At 55.3% G+C, this 14,191-nt stretch overlaps 1 protein-coding gene across 12 annotated transcripts in view; it reads left to right on the top strand.

Moving 5' to 3' along the window:
- Nucleotides 1-6: 6 nt before the first annotated feature.
- BRD1 (bromodomain containing 1) overlaps nucleotides 7-14,191 on the top strand; it is a 55,137-nt gene continuing 40,952 nt past the window's right edge. For 5 of the 12 annotated variants that reach the window (XM_023221701.2, XM_023221702.2, XM_023221700.2 and 2 more), the window contains exon 1: nucleotides 3,149-4,529. In XM_023221701.2, coding sequence (XP_023077469.1) covers nucleotides 3,163-4,529 — 1,367 coding nt within the window. In that variant the 5' untranslated portion in view covers nucleotides 3,149-3,162. Of the gene's footprint in view, nucleotides 66-659; nucleotides 1,362-1,432; nucleotides 1,797-3,148; nucleotides 4,530-14,191 lie in introns of those variants that run through there. The other 7 variants (XM_023221698.2, XM_023221705.3, XM_023221704.2 and 4 more) reach the window with 7 other exon arrangements.

The raw sequence follows: 14,191 nt of genomic DNA, 5'->3' as shown, positions 1-14,191 counted from the left end.
CCTCGGCCGCGCCGGCCCCCGCGCCCGCCCGCTTGCCGGGCTCCCGCGGCCGCGGCGCCCCGAAGGTGAGTGGGCGGAGGCCTGGCCGTGGAGGCCTCCCCGCCGCCTCGCGGGCCGCCCGGGCCGCCGCCGCCTCGGCCCGTCGGTGCGGGGTTGTGGTGCCGACGCCATGTTTGGCGGCGGCGGCGGCGGCGGCTCCGCATTGTCCGCGGACCGGGAGCCCGGGATGCCGGGGAGGCCGGGCGGGGAGACCGGGGAGGTCGGGCCGGGCGGCCGGGGAGACAGGCAGGGAGACTGGGAGGCCGGGCGGGGAGACCGGGGAGGTCAGGCCGGGGAGTCGAGGGAGGCCGAGTCCGGCTGTGGGTCTCGGCGGCCTGGGCCGCGGCGCCCGCCCGGAGTCCGCGCTCGAGTCGGGTCGGGCCTCGGGCAGCCGCCGAGCCGGCCGGGCCGCCCCTTATGTAACAGGCCCGCCGAGCTCTGCCCAGACGGGAACTCCCTGTGAGCAGGGCCGCGCCCCGACATCGCCCAGGAGCCGCGCGGCCTGCGGCGGCCGGGCTTGAGAACCGGCACCGCAGCCTCCCGGGCGTTTGCAGGGAGACGCCTCGCGACGAACGCGAGGCTCCCCCGGGCCTTTTAAACGCGTGACACGATTGAAGCGCAGTTCGCGGGAAACGCGGCTGTCGCGAGCGGACGCGGGAGTTCGGAGGATCCTTAGCAGCAGGAGCCCCTGCCCCGCGGGGTGCGGCCCGGTGCCCCAGAAAGCGCGGCCGTCGGGGCTGGGTTTGAGGCCGGTCTCCAGGCGGGGGTGCAGCCAGTGGCGTCGGCGGATGTTTGTCCGCCGGGCCCGGCGCCGTCCCGAGTGCTGTGCGCTCCACACGACTTCGCCCAGCTCAGCGGCCGCGGCTCCCGTGGCCGTCCGGAGAGGCCCGGCGCGCGGTCGGCTTCTCCCGGGGCGGGCGGTGGGAAGAGGGAAGCGGCCGCCTTGTGGGCAGCCTTCCCTGCTTTTGGGCCGCAGAGCTCTTCGGGGGTATTTACGGGAATCGTTCCTGGAGAAGCGACGTGTGTGCCCCCGCGGATCCCTCCCGGTGGCAATGCTTGTCCCGGCGCGGACAGAGCCGGCCCGGGGGGAAGCGGCGAAGCAGAGAAGGGCGTGGGTGGCCCTGCGCTGCCCGGGGTCCACTTTCCCCGGGTCCCAGTTGCGTGGTGAGAGCTGCGGTGGCCGTGAAGCCTTCGGTTCAGTTCTCCGCTTGGAGAAAGTGTTGAGATGAAGAGCTTCGCGGCTCCCTGGGAGAGACTGGGTTTCCCGGGGCTGCTTGTCGTTAGGGCGACTCCGGACTTTGCCGTCCAGGGGAAAATTACAGGTTGGTTTCTGATCTGGTGAGTAACCAACTGTTGCTTCTGCCCCACCTCAGTAATGACGCGTGTCGCCGTCCCGGGTGCACGAGGGTGGCTCTCTGCAGGCCGTGGTGTCGCCTCTGCAGGGCTCACAGGGCCGGCTGGGGGTGGCTGTACTGACAGCTCTCCAGGAATCCAGGGTTGAGTGGGTACCTGGAGGCCCTGGAGACGCAAGGGGGCTGAGGTTTGGCTTGACCACATTTTCTCTCCTGTTCTCTCTGTAGGTAATTGCTATTTAGTTTCAGCATACAATGAGGATTTCTGTCTGATACAGAGAAAGATACACAGTGGCTGGAGGGTCTGTCTTAAGAAGTGCCCTTGAAGTCGGCTGGGATTTCCTTTCGGGACTCACGAGGGAAACCTGCTCCCTGAGGGCTTTTTCTGAGGCCCAGTAGATCAGGGTGAGGCTCTGAAGCCAGGCTGCTGCGGGTGCCCCTGCTCCCCCGGGGCCCCGGCGCCAGGCGTCCCTGACCTCGCAGGGTTAGATGCAGAGTGGGCCTTGGGCTTCAGCTGAGAATATTTGTTTTGCGAGTCAGTCACTGAAAAATCATTTTGCTTCCTGTCAGTGAAGTGTAGCGCTTTGGAGGGAGGCACTGCCCGGTGGGTGGTGGTCTTCACTGGAGGTGCCCACGCACGAGGCACCCCAGGGACAGCTGGGAATAGACACAGTCCGTGGTGTTCGAACAGCAGAGGCCTCTGCCACAAGGAGCTGGAGGTATGGGTGGCAGCTCACTGGTTTTGCACATTCTCCTAAATCTCTGTGGCCAAGTCTTCAGGCACCTGAGCCAGCGCTGGCGACCCTCCAGGTGAGGGTCTCTGCAAGCTGCGAGGGGGTCCTGGGGGCCGCCCCTCGCTGTGTAGCCTGAGTGGAGCGTCTACCTTCACGTGTGCCGGGGAGAACGGAGAGATGCCCTTTAGTGTATTGCACGTATCTGGATTCACTCGGAAAGGAGGAGATGGCCAGCACCATTGTCTCACTGGGGCTTGAGGAGTGCCCCTGAGGGGAAGGGCCAGGTTGACGTTGACTCGGCCTGTGGGTGTTTCCATGGTGGTCACTGCCAAGGCTCTGCAGAAACGGGGTTGGGGCCTCCCAGGGGCGAAGACTGTCCCCTCAGACCAGTACAGGGCTCCCCTGTGCTGTGGTGTGCGTGTGGAGGGCCTGTCTATAGAGCGTGGACAGGCTGTGGTCTGTCTCCTACCCCTAGCCCAGCAGGAATGCTGCAAGGACTGTGGTGACTCTGGGCTCATGGGGGTGCTCTCCTGGGAGCAGTGGGGAGGGGAAGAGTGGTTTAGGGGGAATATCCGATAGGACCTCTCTGGTGGGCATAGCCTCTGCGTCTGGTGGGGTGCAGCCCTGTATGTGGACTTTCTGGGGGATCGCCTGCATGCCAGGAAAGTCCTGCAGCTGTGGGCTCTGGGCCAGACCCCTCCTTCTTGGGGAGCATTTCTGTGGTCTCTGCAGCTTGTTGGTGTGGTCTGAGAGGGGACTGGTGCATGGTGATAGGGACGCAGGTGCTCAGGAGGGCTCCTCAGGCTGCCTCTCTTCCTGTTACCGCTGTTCTCTCCCTGGTCCTGGGGAGTTGCTCAGGCCTGGATGCGTGGTTTTTGACACCTCGGAAAGAAGTTAGTTGTGAGTTTTGCTTTGATTGGGCTTTGAGCTGGTGAGCTAGATCTGCCCAAGCGTACTTTTGCAGCTTTCTCGAGTCTTTGGTCACACTGCATAGAATTAACTTTACCTTTGCGTTTATTTTAGGTAATCATTACCAAATGAGGAGGAAAGGACGATGTCATCGAGGCTCTGCAGCGAGGCATCCTTCCTCCCCGTGCAGTGTTAAACACTCCCCCACGCGAGAAACGCTGACCTACGCTCAAGCTCAAAGGATGGTAGAGATAGAAATTGAAGGGCGCTTGCACAGGATCAGTATTTTTGATCCCCTGGAGATCATATTAGAAGATGACCTCACGGCTCAAGAGATGAGTGAATGCAACAGCAATAAGGAAAACAGCGAGCGGCCCCCTGTCTGCTTAAGAACTAAGCGTCACAAAAACAACAGAGTCAAAAAGAAAAATGAAGCCCTCCCCAGCGCCCACGGCACGCCGGCCTCGGCCAGCGCCCTCCCAGAGCCCAAGGTGCGCATCGTGGAGTACAGCCCTCCATCCGCCCCCAGGAGGCCTCCGGTGTACTACAAGTTCATCGAGAAGTCGGCCGAGGAACTGGACAACGAGGTGGAGTACGACATGGACGAGGAGGACTACGCCTGGCTGGAGATCGTCAACGAGAAGCGCAAGGGCGACTGCGTCCCTGCCGTGTCGCAGAGCATGTTTGAGTTCCTGATGGACCGCTTCGAGAAGGAGTCGCACTGCGAGAACCAGAAGCAGGGCGAGCAGCAGTCTCTGATAGATGAGGACGCCGTGTGCTGCATCTGCATGGACGGGGAGTGCCAGAACAGCAATGTGATCCTCTTCTGTGACATGTGCAACCTGGCCGTGCACCAGGAGTGCTACGGGGTGCCCTACATCCCCGAGGGCCAGTGGCTCTGCCGCCACTGCCTGCAGTCCCGGGCCCGGCCTGCCGACTGTGTGCTGTGCCCCAACAAGGGTGGTGCCTTCAAAAAGACAGATGACGACCGCTGGGGTCACGTGGTGTGTGCCCTGTGGATCCCAGAGGTCGGCTTTGCCAACACGGTGTTCATCGAGCCCATTGACGGGGTGAGGAACATTCCCCCAGCCCGGTGGAAACTGACATGCTACCTCTGTAAGCAGAAGGGCGTGGGTGCCTGCATCCAGTGCCACAAAGCAAACTGCTACACAGCATTCCATGTGACGTGTGCCCAGAAGGCTGGCCTGTACATGAAAATGGAGCCCGTGAAGGAACTGACTGGTGGTGGCACCACCTTCTCCGTCAGAAAGACCGCTTACTGTGATGTCCACACACCTCCAGGCTGCACCCGGAGGCCTCTGAATATTTACGGGGATGTCGAAATGAAAAATGGCGTCTGTCGAAAAGACAGCTCGGTCAAAACTGTCAGGTCCACATCCAAGGTCAGGAAGAAGGCAAAAAAGGCTAAGAAGGCTCTGGCTGAGCCCTGCGCGGTCCTGCCGACCGTGTGCGCTCCTTATATACCCCCGCAGAGGTAAGCGTGTCCAAGCATTGGGTCCAGAAGGAGCCTGCAGTGCAGGACCCAGGGAGGACGCAGGCACAGCCTGCAGGGCCCGTGCTGGGTGATCGTTGCGCTTCCTGTTGGCGCAGCTTCCTGATATTCCCCTGAAGTGTGGTTCTGCTTGTTTACCACGTCTTTTCGGGGAATAGATGTTGTAAAAGATTTTAGTCTGTAGGCTTGGAATGATCTATAGTTTTCTAGTTTTTTTTTTGAGATGGAGTTTCGCTTTGTTGCCCAGGCTGGAGTGTAGTGGTGCAATCTCGGCTCTCTGCAACCCCCGCCTCCCAGGTTCAAGCAGTTCTCCTGCTTCAGCCTCCTGAGTAGCTGGGACTGCAGGCATGCACCACCATGCCTGACAAATTTTTTTTTTTTTTTTTTTGAGATGGAGTCTTGCTCTGCCGCCCAGGCTGAAGTGCAGTGATGTGATCTCGGCTCACTGCAAGCTCCGTGTCCTGGGTTCACGCCATTCTCCTGCCTTAGCCTCCCGAGTAGTTGGGACTACAGGCACCCGCCACCACGCCCGGCTAATTTTTTGTATTTTTAGTAGAGACGGGGTTTCACCATGTTAGCCAGGATGGTCTCGATCTCCTGACCTCGTGATCCGCCCGCCTCGGCCTCCCAAAGTGCTGGGATTACAGGCGTGAGCTACTGCACTCGGCAAATTTTTGTATTTTTAAAATAGAGACAGGGTTTCACCATGTTGGCTAGGCTGGTCTCAAACGCCTGACCTCAAGTGATCTGCCCACCTTGGCTTCCCAAAGTGCTGGAATTATAGCACTTGCTCAGCTTTTTTTTTTTTTTTTTTTTTTTCCTATTTTCAATGGGGTTTTTCTCTGTTGCCCAGGCTGGAGTATAGTGGCACAATCTCAGCTCACTGCAACCTCTGCTGCCAGCTCCCAGCAATTCTTGTGCCTCAGCCTCCCGAATAGCTGGGACTATAGGCGTGTGCTCCCATGCCCAGCTATTTTTGTATTTTTAGTAGAGGTGGTGTTTCACCATGTTGCCCAGCGTGGTCTGGAACTCCTGAGCTCAGGCAGTCTGCCCACCTCTGCATCCCAAAGTGCTAGGACTATAGACGTGAGCCACCATGCCCAGCCAAGGGTGAAGATTTTTAAGAATTTCAGTGACTAAACTTTAAGAAGGAATGAAGCCCACGCAGAAACTCTGTATGACTCTCAACCCGAGGGGCTCTGGCCTGGGCTTCCCAGTGACTTTGGCATCGGGACATCCACTGCTGTGGCATTGGCCCCGTTTCCCGTGCTGTGCCCCCCACTTGCTGCAGATGCCCTGAGGACAGAGTGGCCAAACAAGGGGAGAAGCTGTGAGCACAGATGGGGCCTGCCGGTCAACAGGGCGGGGAGAGCCAGCCTGGTGCTGAGCTTGCAGCTTGGCTGGGGGAAATGCCCGGAGCCCCAGTACCATACAGACCTTCCAGGACTGCTGGGGGTCAGCGAGCAGGACCCTCTGAGGTGTCAGACCTGTTCCACATGTGAGGGGAGGGCAGCACAGCACAGGTGGGACACATGCAGGCTGAGCTGCATTGGATGGTGAGGCTGGGAGGTTGCAGTGAGCCAAGATTGTGCTGCTGCATTCCAGCCTGGGTGACAGAGTGAGACTCTGTCTCAAAAAAACAAAAAGTTTTAAGTGATTTTTGTTAATATTACTCTACTTGGCCAAAGAGAAGTCGTTTCTTTTCACAGAGCTGTAAATACTCAGAGAATTAGTCAATTCAGACAGAATGAACAAAAAATGCTCATAATCCTTCCCATCCAGAGAAAACCCCTGTCAAAACCAAGGTGTTTGTCTTTGTAGATTAATCTGACTTTGAAGAGATGGTTTTGCTTGGATTTCTACCTATGAGTCAAAAAATGTAGGGTTTGTATTAAGAGCTTCTGTATAAGAGGTCTAAAAATTTCAGCTTTACTGAAATTGAAGCAAAATAAACAAAATGTGATCTAACAAAATGAGAAGCCAAAAATCTGAAGTGCTCCCTTCCCTGGCCAGTACCAGATGATGACCTGCTCTGGGAGAGGCAGCGCCTGGCCGGGCCCCACGCCCTATTCTTTGGCTCCTGGTGTTGGGTAAGCAGGACTGTTTGCAGGAGGCAGCGTTTGCATGCAGAGACGCGGGGGCCTGAAGTGGCCAGGGCTGATTGAGAAGAAAACTCGTGCTTTGGACCTAAATATTTGAAAGCAGGTGTTGGAGCTAGACCACGTACTATGTGGTTCTGTTCTTTTCCTAACTTAGGAATAAACTATTATTTTAGCTTCGAGTAGAGAGACAGAAACAAACCTGGACAAGTGTTCTTGGCCGCAGTCTCTGCAGTTTGGGTTTCCCAGTCTCCAGGAGATGCTGGTGCTTCAGGCCACCTTGCCACCAGTGGAGGAGCTCCCAGTGCGCCTGGCCTGTTGGCACCATGGTGCTGGACCCATCTCTGGGGTGGTTGTGAGGGGCAGCCTCTCAACACAGTACTGACTGCTGCCTGAAACCAGGTTTACAGCCTTGCTGTGGCCTGAGAGGCAGCTGATCTGGCAGCCCTGTTCTTAGGCCCTGGGCACTACCCTGGGTGCATGTAGGAAGCCTCAGCTGTGCATTTGAATTTTGTGTAGATGAGGGTGAAGATTCTTACTTGTTTTTTATTTTGTGTTTAGAGACAGGGTCTTGTTCTGTTGCCCATGTTGGAGTGCAGTGGTGTGATCATGGCTCACTGTAGTCTCAAACTCTTAGACTCAAGCGATCTTCCCGCCTCAGCCTCCTCCCATCCTCAGCTGGGACTACAGGCACGAGCCACTGTGCCTCGCCCATGGTGAAGCTTCTCGATGTGCAGCTGTTGGCAGGGATGCTGAGTCTAGTTGGTTAGGGTGTGCACTAACCCATGGCTCTGGGGTAGGACCCGTCTAGAGCTTCAGGCCAGCCAGGCACACTGGAGGAGGATGTGACCCCATCTAAGCAGTGTTTTGGAGATTTTAGAGAAAGGGGATCTTGCTTATTCCCTGTGGACAGAACAGAATCTGCCTTTAGGGACTGACTGCTTTTATTTTTTTTTACTTTTTTTTTTTTTTTTTTGGAGACAGAGTCTCGCTTTGTTGCCCAGGCTGGAGTACAGTGCCGTCCGTGATCTTGGCTCACTGCAACCTCTGCCTCCTGGGTTCAAGGGTTCAACCTCTGCCTCCGCCTCCCTAGTAGCTAGGATTACAGGCACGTGCCACCACACCCAGCCCATTTTTGTATTTTTAGTAGAGACGTGGTTTCACCATATTGGCCAGGATGGTCTCGAACTGCTGACCTCAGGTCATCCACCCGCCTTGGCCTCCCAAAGTGCTGGGATTACAGGCGTGAGCCACTGCAGCAGGCTAAAAAAGATAGTTTTTTAAAAAGACAGCGGTAAATAAACACTTTGAAAAACAGGCAGGGCTGGGTACGTGAGGGTGGGCAGATCACAAGGTCAGGAGTTCGAGACCAGCCTGGCTAACATGGTGAAACCCCATCTGTACTAAAAATATAAAAATTAGCCAGGTGTGGTGGTGCACGCCTGTAATCCCAGCTGTTCAGGAGGCTGAAGCAGGAGAGACTCTTGAACAGAGTCCTGCTCTTTTGCTCAGACTGGGGTACAGTGGCATGATCATGGCTTACTACAGCCTCAACTTCCTGGGCTCAAGCGACTCCCTCACCTCAGCCTCCTGAGTAGCTGGGACCACAGGCGTGTGCCACCATGTCCTGCTAATGTTTTTATTTTTTGGTAAGATGGGGTTTAGGTTGGTCTCGTACTCCTGGGCTCAAGTGATCTGCCTACCTCGGCCTCCCAAAATGCTGGGATTACAGGCGTGAGCCACCATGCCAGACCTTACATTGATTTATTGTTATTTTTTCTTTTCTGTTCATCTCTCTTTTTTTTTTTTGAGATGGAGTCTCACTCTTTTGCCCAGGCTGGAGTGCAGTGGCATGATCTCGGCTCACTGCAGCCTCCACCTCCCAGGTTCAAGGGATCCTTGTGCCTCAGCCTCCTGAGTAGCTGGGACTACAGGTGTGAGCCATGGTGCCTGGCTGATTTTTGTATTTTTAGTAGAGCTGGGGTTTCACCATGTTGCCCAGGATGGTCTCAAACTAGTGACTTCAGGTGATCCGCCTGCCTTGGCCTCCCAAAGTGCTGGGATTACAGGCGTGAACCACTGTGCCTAGCCCTGTTTTTTCTTTTCACTGCCTCTCTTCAGCATACGTCAGTTTTTATTAACAGTGATTGAGCTGCATGTGTATAGGATGACATTTTGTCTTTTTTTTTTTTTTGAGACGGAGTCTCGCTCTGTCGCCCGGGCTGGAGTGCAGTGGCCAGATCTCAGCTCACTGCAAGCTCCGCCTCCCGGGTTCCCGCCATTCTCCTGCCTCAGCCTCCGGAGTGGCTGGGACTACAGGCGCCCGCCACCTCGCCCGGCTAGTTTTTTGTATTTTTAGTAGAGACGGGGGTTTCACCGTGTTAGCCAGGATGGTCTCGATCTCCTGACCTCGTGATCCGCCCGTCTCAGCCTCCCAAAGTGCTGGGATTACAGGCTTGAGCCACCGCGCCCGGCTGACATTTTGTCTTTAGCATTAAAGGAAAAGAGAAAGTCTTTTCCATTTGCACCAGTTTGAAATTAGGGCTCCCTTAACGTGAATTGCTGCAGCACTCATTCACATGAGAGTTCATACATGGAGTGAAAAGACAAACAGGGTTTCATGGTCACTCTTTTTGGTTAATTGCATGAAATGAGGGATAAATACATGCATAAGTTGTTTAACAAAACTCCTAGGTTCGTCAGAATGCAAAATAGAAAGTGTCTTAAAAGAGACTGTGATCAGCAGGCAGACAGCCTGTGTTGGTTGGTTTCCTTTGACTGCTTCAGATCTTCTAGGAGGAGCTCCTCTACTAAGAGAGCCTGAACTTCTGACCTCATGGACAGGAACCTCAGATAGGCAAGGCTTTCTGATAGGTGCTTCTCCTACTTTCATTCAAATGAGGTGCTTCTCCCGCCTTCACCCTGATAGGGTGCTCCTCCGGCCTTCACTGGGGACTTTTTATTTTTAGCTTAAAAGGATCAACTGGTCTTGGTCAGCCTTAGGAAGGGAAGCATCAGTCAGGTGAAAATGCGCGGCGAACTTTAAATACCTAGCTGCGTCTCATCATGCATTTAAGTTCGATTGACTTCAGCTGTTAGAAAAGTTCACTGGGTGCGGTGGCTCGGGCTAGTAATCCTAACACTGGAAGGCTGAGGTGGGTGGACTGCTTGAGCCCAGGAGTTCGAGGCTGCAGTGAGCTTTGATCGCACCTTTGTATTCCAGCCTGGGCGACAGAGGGAGACCCTTCTCTAAAGGATTTTGCATGGTTATCCAGAGCAGTCTCTTGAGTTTTGGTTCTCCTTGACACAGCTGCATCTGGAGATCCTCTATGAGAGGCATGTTTAGAGAAAGAGAAACACTGACTCCTGGAATTGATATTCTTCCAAGAAATCTTGGTCTTGTTGGTAAAGGCAGGTCCTCAGATGGTCCCTTTGTTAGTGGTGAGCCTGCAGAGATGGTGCCTGGTGTGCAGAGCGACGTGGTTGGACGGAGGTGAACAGAGCTGTTCGGCGGCCCTGGGCCACCTGCTGGTCCTAGCCCATCACCACCCAGTCATTCAGCAGATAGGTCCCCCAAGCTTGGACTTGGCACACATTATGGAGTTCGTCTGGATCTCCTGTCTTGGATTTGATATGAAGATGAGTTGGTCCATCCCGTGTCCTAATAGATGTTGTTAGCAGGTGGCCTGAACTTGAACTATCTCATGTGAAGAAAGTTCCTTCTGGTGCCTCTTTTAATTTCTCTTTGGCTTCATGAACAGTCGTGCATCCCCAGCGCCATCCTTTTGAGCTCCCCAAGGCCTCTGCCAGACACATCGCTCCAGGGATGACTCCTCAACCCACCGTGCTGTCACCACTGGCTCTGCACCCCTTCTGAGCCATTCCTGGAGCTTGAGGCACTGCGAGATCAGGGGAAAAGGGTCAGCATGGCAAGGACAGATGGCTGCCTGTAAGCTGGGGTCATAGAGCGGCTTTTGGACTTCCTGGAAGTCAGTGGGAACCCCCAAAATGAGTCCCTGTGGGGTGTCTGAAATGGCGGCAGAAGGGGCAAGAATGGGGTCCGGCAGTTCTCTCCCCTCAGGTCCTGTGTAGACACGGTCACCCACAGGTGGTGTATGCCGGCTGCTAAGGGCCTTGGGTGGCGGGCCTCGGCCCCCATAGTCCGGAGAGTGCCTGTCTGCCATTCCCTGCAGGGTAGGCACCCGGGGCCCTGGAATTCGGAAGGCTGCTGGCACTTTTTTCCTACCCGGACTCGCTTACCACACTGTTGGAGGCCACCTGGCCCTAGTCTATTTGTGATTTTATAGAGACAGGGTCTCACTGTGTTGTCCAGGCTGATCTTGAATTCCTGGGCTTAAGCAGTCCTCCTGCCTAGGCCTCCCAAAGTGTTGAGATTACAGGCGTGAGCCACCTCGCCCAGCCCCGGCCTTAGTCTCCAGTCTGTTCGATGCTGGAGGGTACTCCTGTTGACTGGAATCAAGGTGTTACTATTCTGGAACCTTTTCTGGGGTCACTGTCGGGAGGCGGTGTCTCCCTTGGGCTCTTGCTGCAGCCCCAGGCTGTTGAGCTGCACAGCTGTCCTCAGAGGGTGGGGAAGCTGTTCTGTCTTGGGGGCATTGAGTCTGCTAGGTAGACCCTGTGAGGATCCCAGCTGTCACCTGGTGGGCACCTGCAGAGGTTTGGTTTTGTTCTTTTAATTGAGGCGGGGTCTTGCTCTGTCACCCAGGCTGGAGTGAAGGGGCACAGTCATAGCTCACTGCAGCCTTGAACTCCTGGGCCCAAGTGGTCCTCAGCCTCCCAAAGTGCTAGGGTTACAGGTTAGAGCCACTGGGCGCGGCCCCCTTTGTCTTGTGTTTTGAAGTCTTTTTTTCCTTCATATTTCTGGCTGTTAATTTTGTTTTATAAAAGTTCTGGCTCAGTGCCCCCTGGGGGAGCCCTGTGTGGGCACCTCCCAGGCAATGTGGGTGCATGAGTTGGTTGCTGCGGGTGGCACTGGGAGGCCTTGTGTGGGTGCCTCTCGGGCAGTGTGGGTGCATGAGTTGGCTGCTGTGGGTGGCACTGGGAGGCATGGCAGGGGCACTGAGGGCACAGGTGGCAACTCCCTGTGCTTGACCTACATCAGGTCTAGAGTGGTGGGCACTTGGGAAGGAAGCACCAGGACGACACAGTGGAAGGAGGAGCTGCAGGGCAGGGCCAGCCAGTGCTTGGGAGCCCGGGAGGGCGCCTGGGTTGACACAGTCTGCGGGAGCACTTGCTCTTCTGCGTGAGGAACAGACCTGAATGCCGTTTGAAACACTGGACTCATTCCTGCCCTCCTGTGACTTCGGTGGTTTTCTGGGTTTTAGTGCAGATTGTGGCTGGCAGCTCATGATGGAGCCCTTCCCGGTGCAGGCTGACGAGCAGGAGGGATTGTCCTCTACTGAAATGGACGTTACTGTATGTGGGAACAGATTTTTTTTTTTTCTTTTCTTTTTCTTTTTCTTTTTCTTTTTTTTTTTTTTTTGAGACGGAGTCTTATTCTGTCACCCAAGCTGGAGTGCAGTGGTACAATCTCAGCTCACTGCAACCTCTGCCTCCCAGGCTCAAGCGATTCTCCTGCCTCAGCCTCCCAAGTAGCTGGGATTACAGGCGCATGTCACCATGCCTGGCTAATTTTTGTATTTTTAGTGGAGATGGGGTTTCATCATGTTGGCCAGGCTGGTCTTGAACTCTTGACTGACCTCAGGTAATCCGCCTGCCTTAGCCTCCCAAAGTGTTGGGATTACAGGCGTAAGCCACTGTGCCCGGCCTAGATTTGTTTTGATTGAAAAAGCTGAAGCAAATACAAATTGTGCTGGGGAAGCGGAGTGCTCACAGGGTGGGCTGTATTTCTCACCGGCCTCCCCACACCTTCCTCTGCACTCTCACACTGACTCTCCTAAGATGCTGGCATTTCCTGAACTAAAGCATTTCACAGAGCAGGGCCATGGGCCACAGTCACCTGGCCGTTTACACAGCTCTGCCCTGCCCCCCACAACTTGGGGACCCAACCGTGTCATTCGCACCCCTAGCTTTGTGGGGCGCCGTTCTGCTGGGCCTGGTTCTCTTCCCTGAAGCACCCCAGGCATGCAGAGGATGTTCTCAGCAGAGGGGAGACACCACAGTGTAGCTGACTTCTGTCTCTCTTCACTTTCACCGTCTTTACTTACTTTTGGCAGAAGTGGGGTTGAACATTTATGTGAAGTTTTCTTTACTACTGGGGGCAGCGGGGCAGATTCCTGCTGCACATTCTCGCCTCTGCTCCAGCCTAGGTGCTACCTGGGCCGGCGGGGGGCCGGGGGGGGGGGGGGGGGGGAGCGCAGCTGTTTTGGCGTACTCTGAGTTCCCACTGCTGTCGCCGGTGGATGAACTGGCTCATTTCTAGAGCTGCTGGAGGCGGTGGTGGCTTTCCTGAGAGCACCTCCCGGGCTCGGGCTGGTGGGGAGCTTGATTTTACCTTTTTATGTGGAAATAACTTCAAATTTACAAAATATTCACAAAAATAAAGACAGCAGGGACTACCCAGGTGCTCTACATAGAGTTGCCTGTTGCTGGGGCTGCGTCCTCTTGTGCCCGCCCTGCCCTGTTGGAGAAGATCCCAGATGTGGTCCTTGCCCACGCACGTCAGGCGTGTGAAGAGAGCAGGTGTCCCCTGGCGATGGGCATCAGGCTTGGTGGTGCCCCAGCCTTGGTGCAGGAGTCCCCTGAGGTGAGATTCAGGGCTCTGGCTGGCTGGCCTCGTGTGTTTCCTGAGCGATGGATGTGGGCACGGCATCCTCCATGTTGCAGCGCCCGGCATGGGGTGTGCGTGTGTGTCATGCCAGGGCTCTGGGCCTGCTCTGGGGACTATTGCCCTGCCTGTGCCCTGTATGTTGTGCGCTTGTGCCCATAGGTGGGTGTATCTTTTCATTTTTAGTGATGTCCTTAAAAAATTCTTTTTTAATTTGGAAATCTTTAGAGAGAGCCCCCCCGTTCTTTCACTCAGCTTCAGAAGTTACACGTACCTGGCCAGCCTCCCCTCGCCCGTTCCTTCTGTTCCTTTGTTTTGAAGCAAGTCCCGGTAATGAAATTCCATTCGTGCACCTGTCAGTGTGTAAAGGTTCTTAAAAGCAACCATAATTTTATAGTGTCTGATGAACTGAAGTTTGTTAATTTCAGTACTCCTCTATTTATCACCCTTTTCCTATGCAGTGTGTGCATGCTGGGTCTGGTTTTATTTATTTTTATATATGCACATAAATATATTTTAAGAGATGGGGTCTCACTGTGTTGCCCAGGCTGGTCTGAAACTCCTGGGCTCAAGCGATCTTCTCGCCTTGGTGTCCCAAAGTGCTGGGACTGAGGTGTGAACCACCTCGTCTGGCCACCATATTCCTCTATATGATAATTTCTGCCTTTACCTGTTAGCAATCTAGAAGCATGTGGGATTTCCTCCCTCCCTCCCTCCTTCCTTCCCTCCTTCCCTCCTTCCTTCCTTCCTTCCTTCCCTCCTTCCTTCCTTCCTTCCTTCCCTCCTTCCTTCCTTCC

Source organism: Piliocolobus tephrosceles, chromosome 19 (genome assembly GCF_002776525.5).
Source record: "Piliocolobus tephrosceles isolate RC106 chromosome 19, ASM277652v3, whole genome shotgun sequence".
In the NCBI taxonomy this organism is placed as follows: domain Eukaryota; kingdom Metazoa; phylum Chordata; class Mammalia; order Primates; family Cercopithecidae; genus Piliocolobus; species Piliocolobus tephrosceles.
Note: the sequence above shows the minus strand (reverse complement) of the source record. Positions and strands in the feature narration are given on the sequence as shown.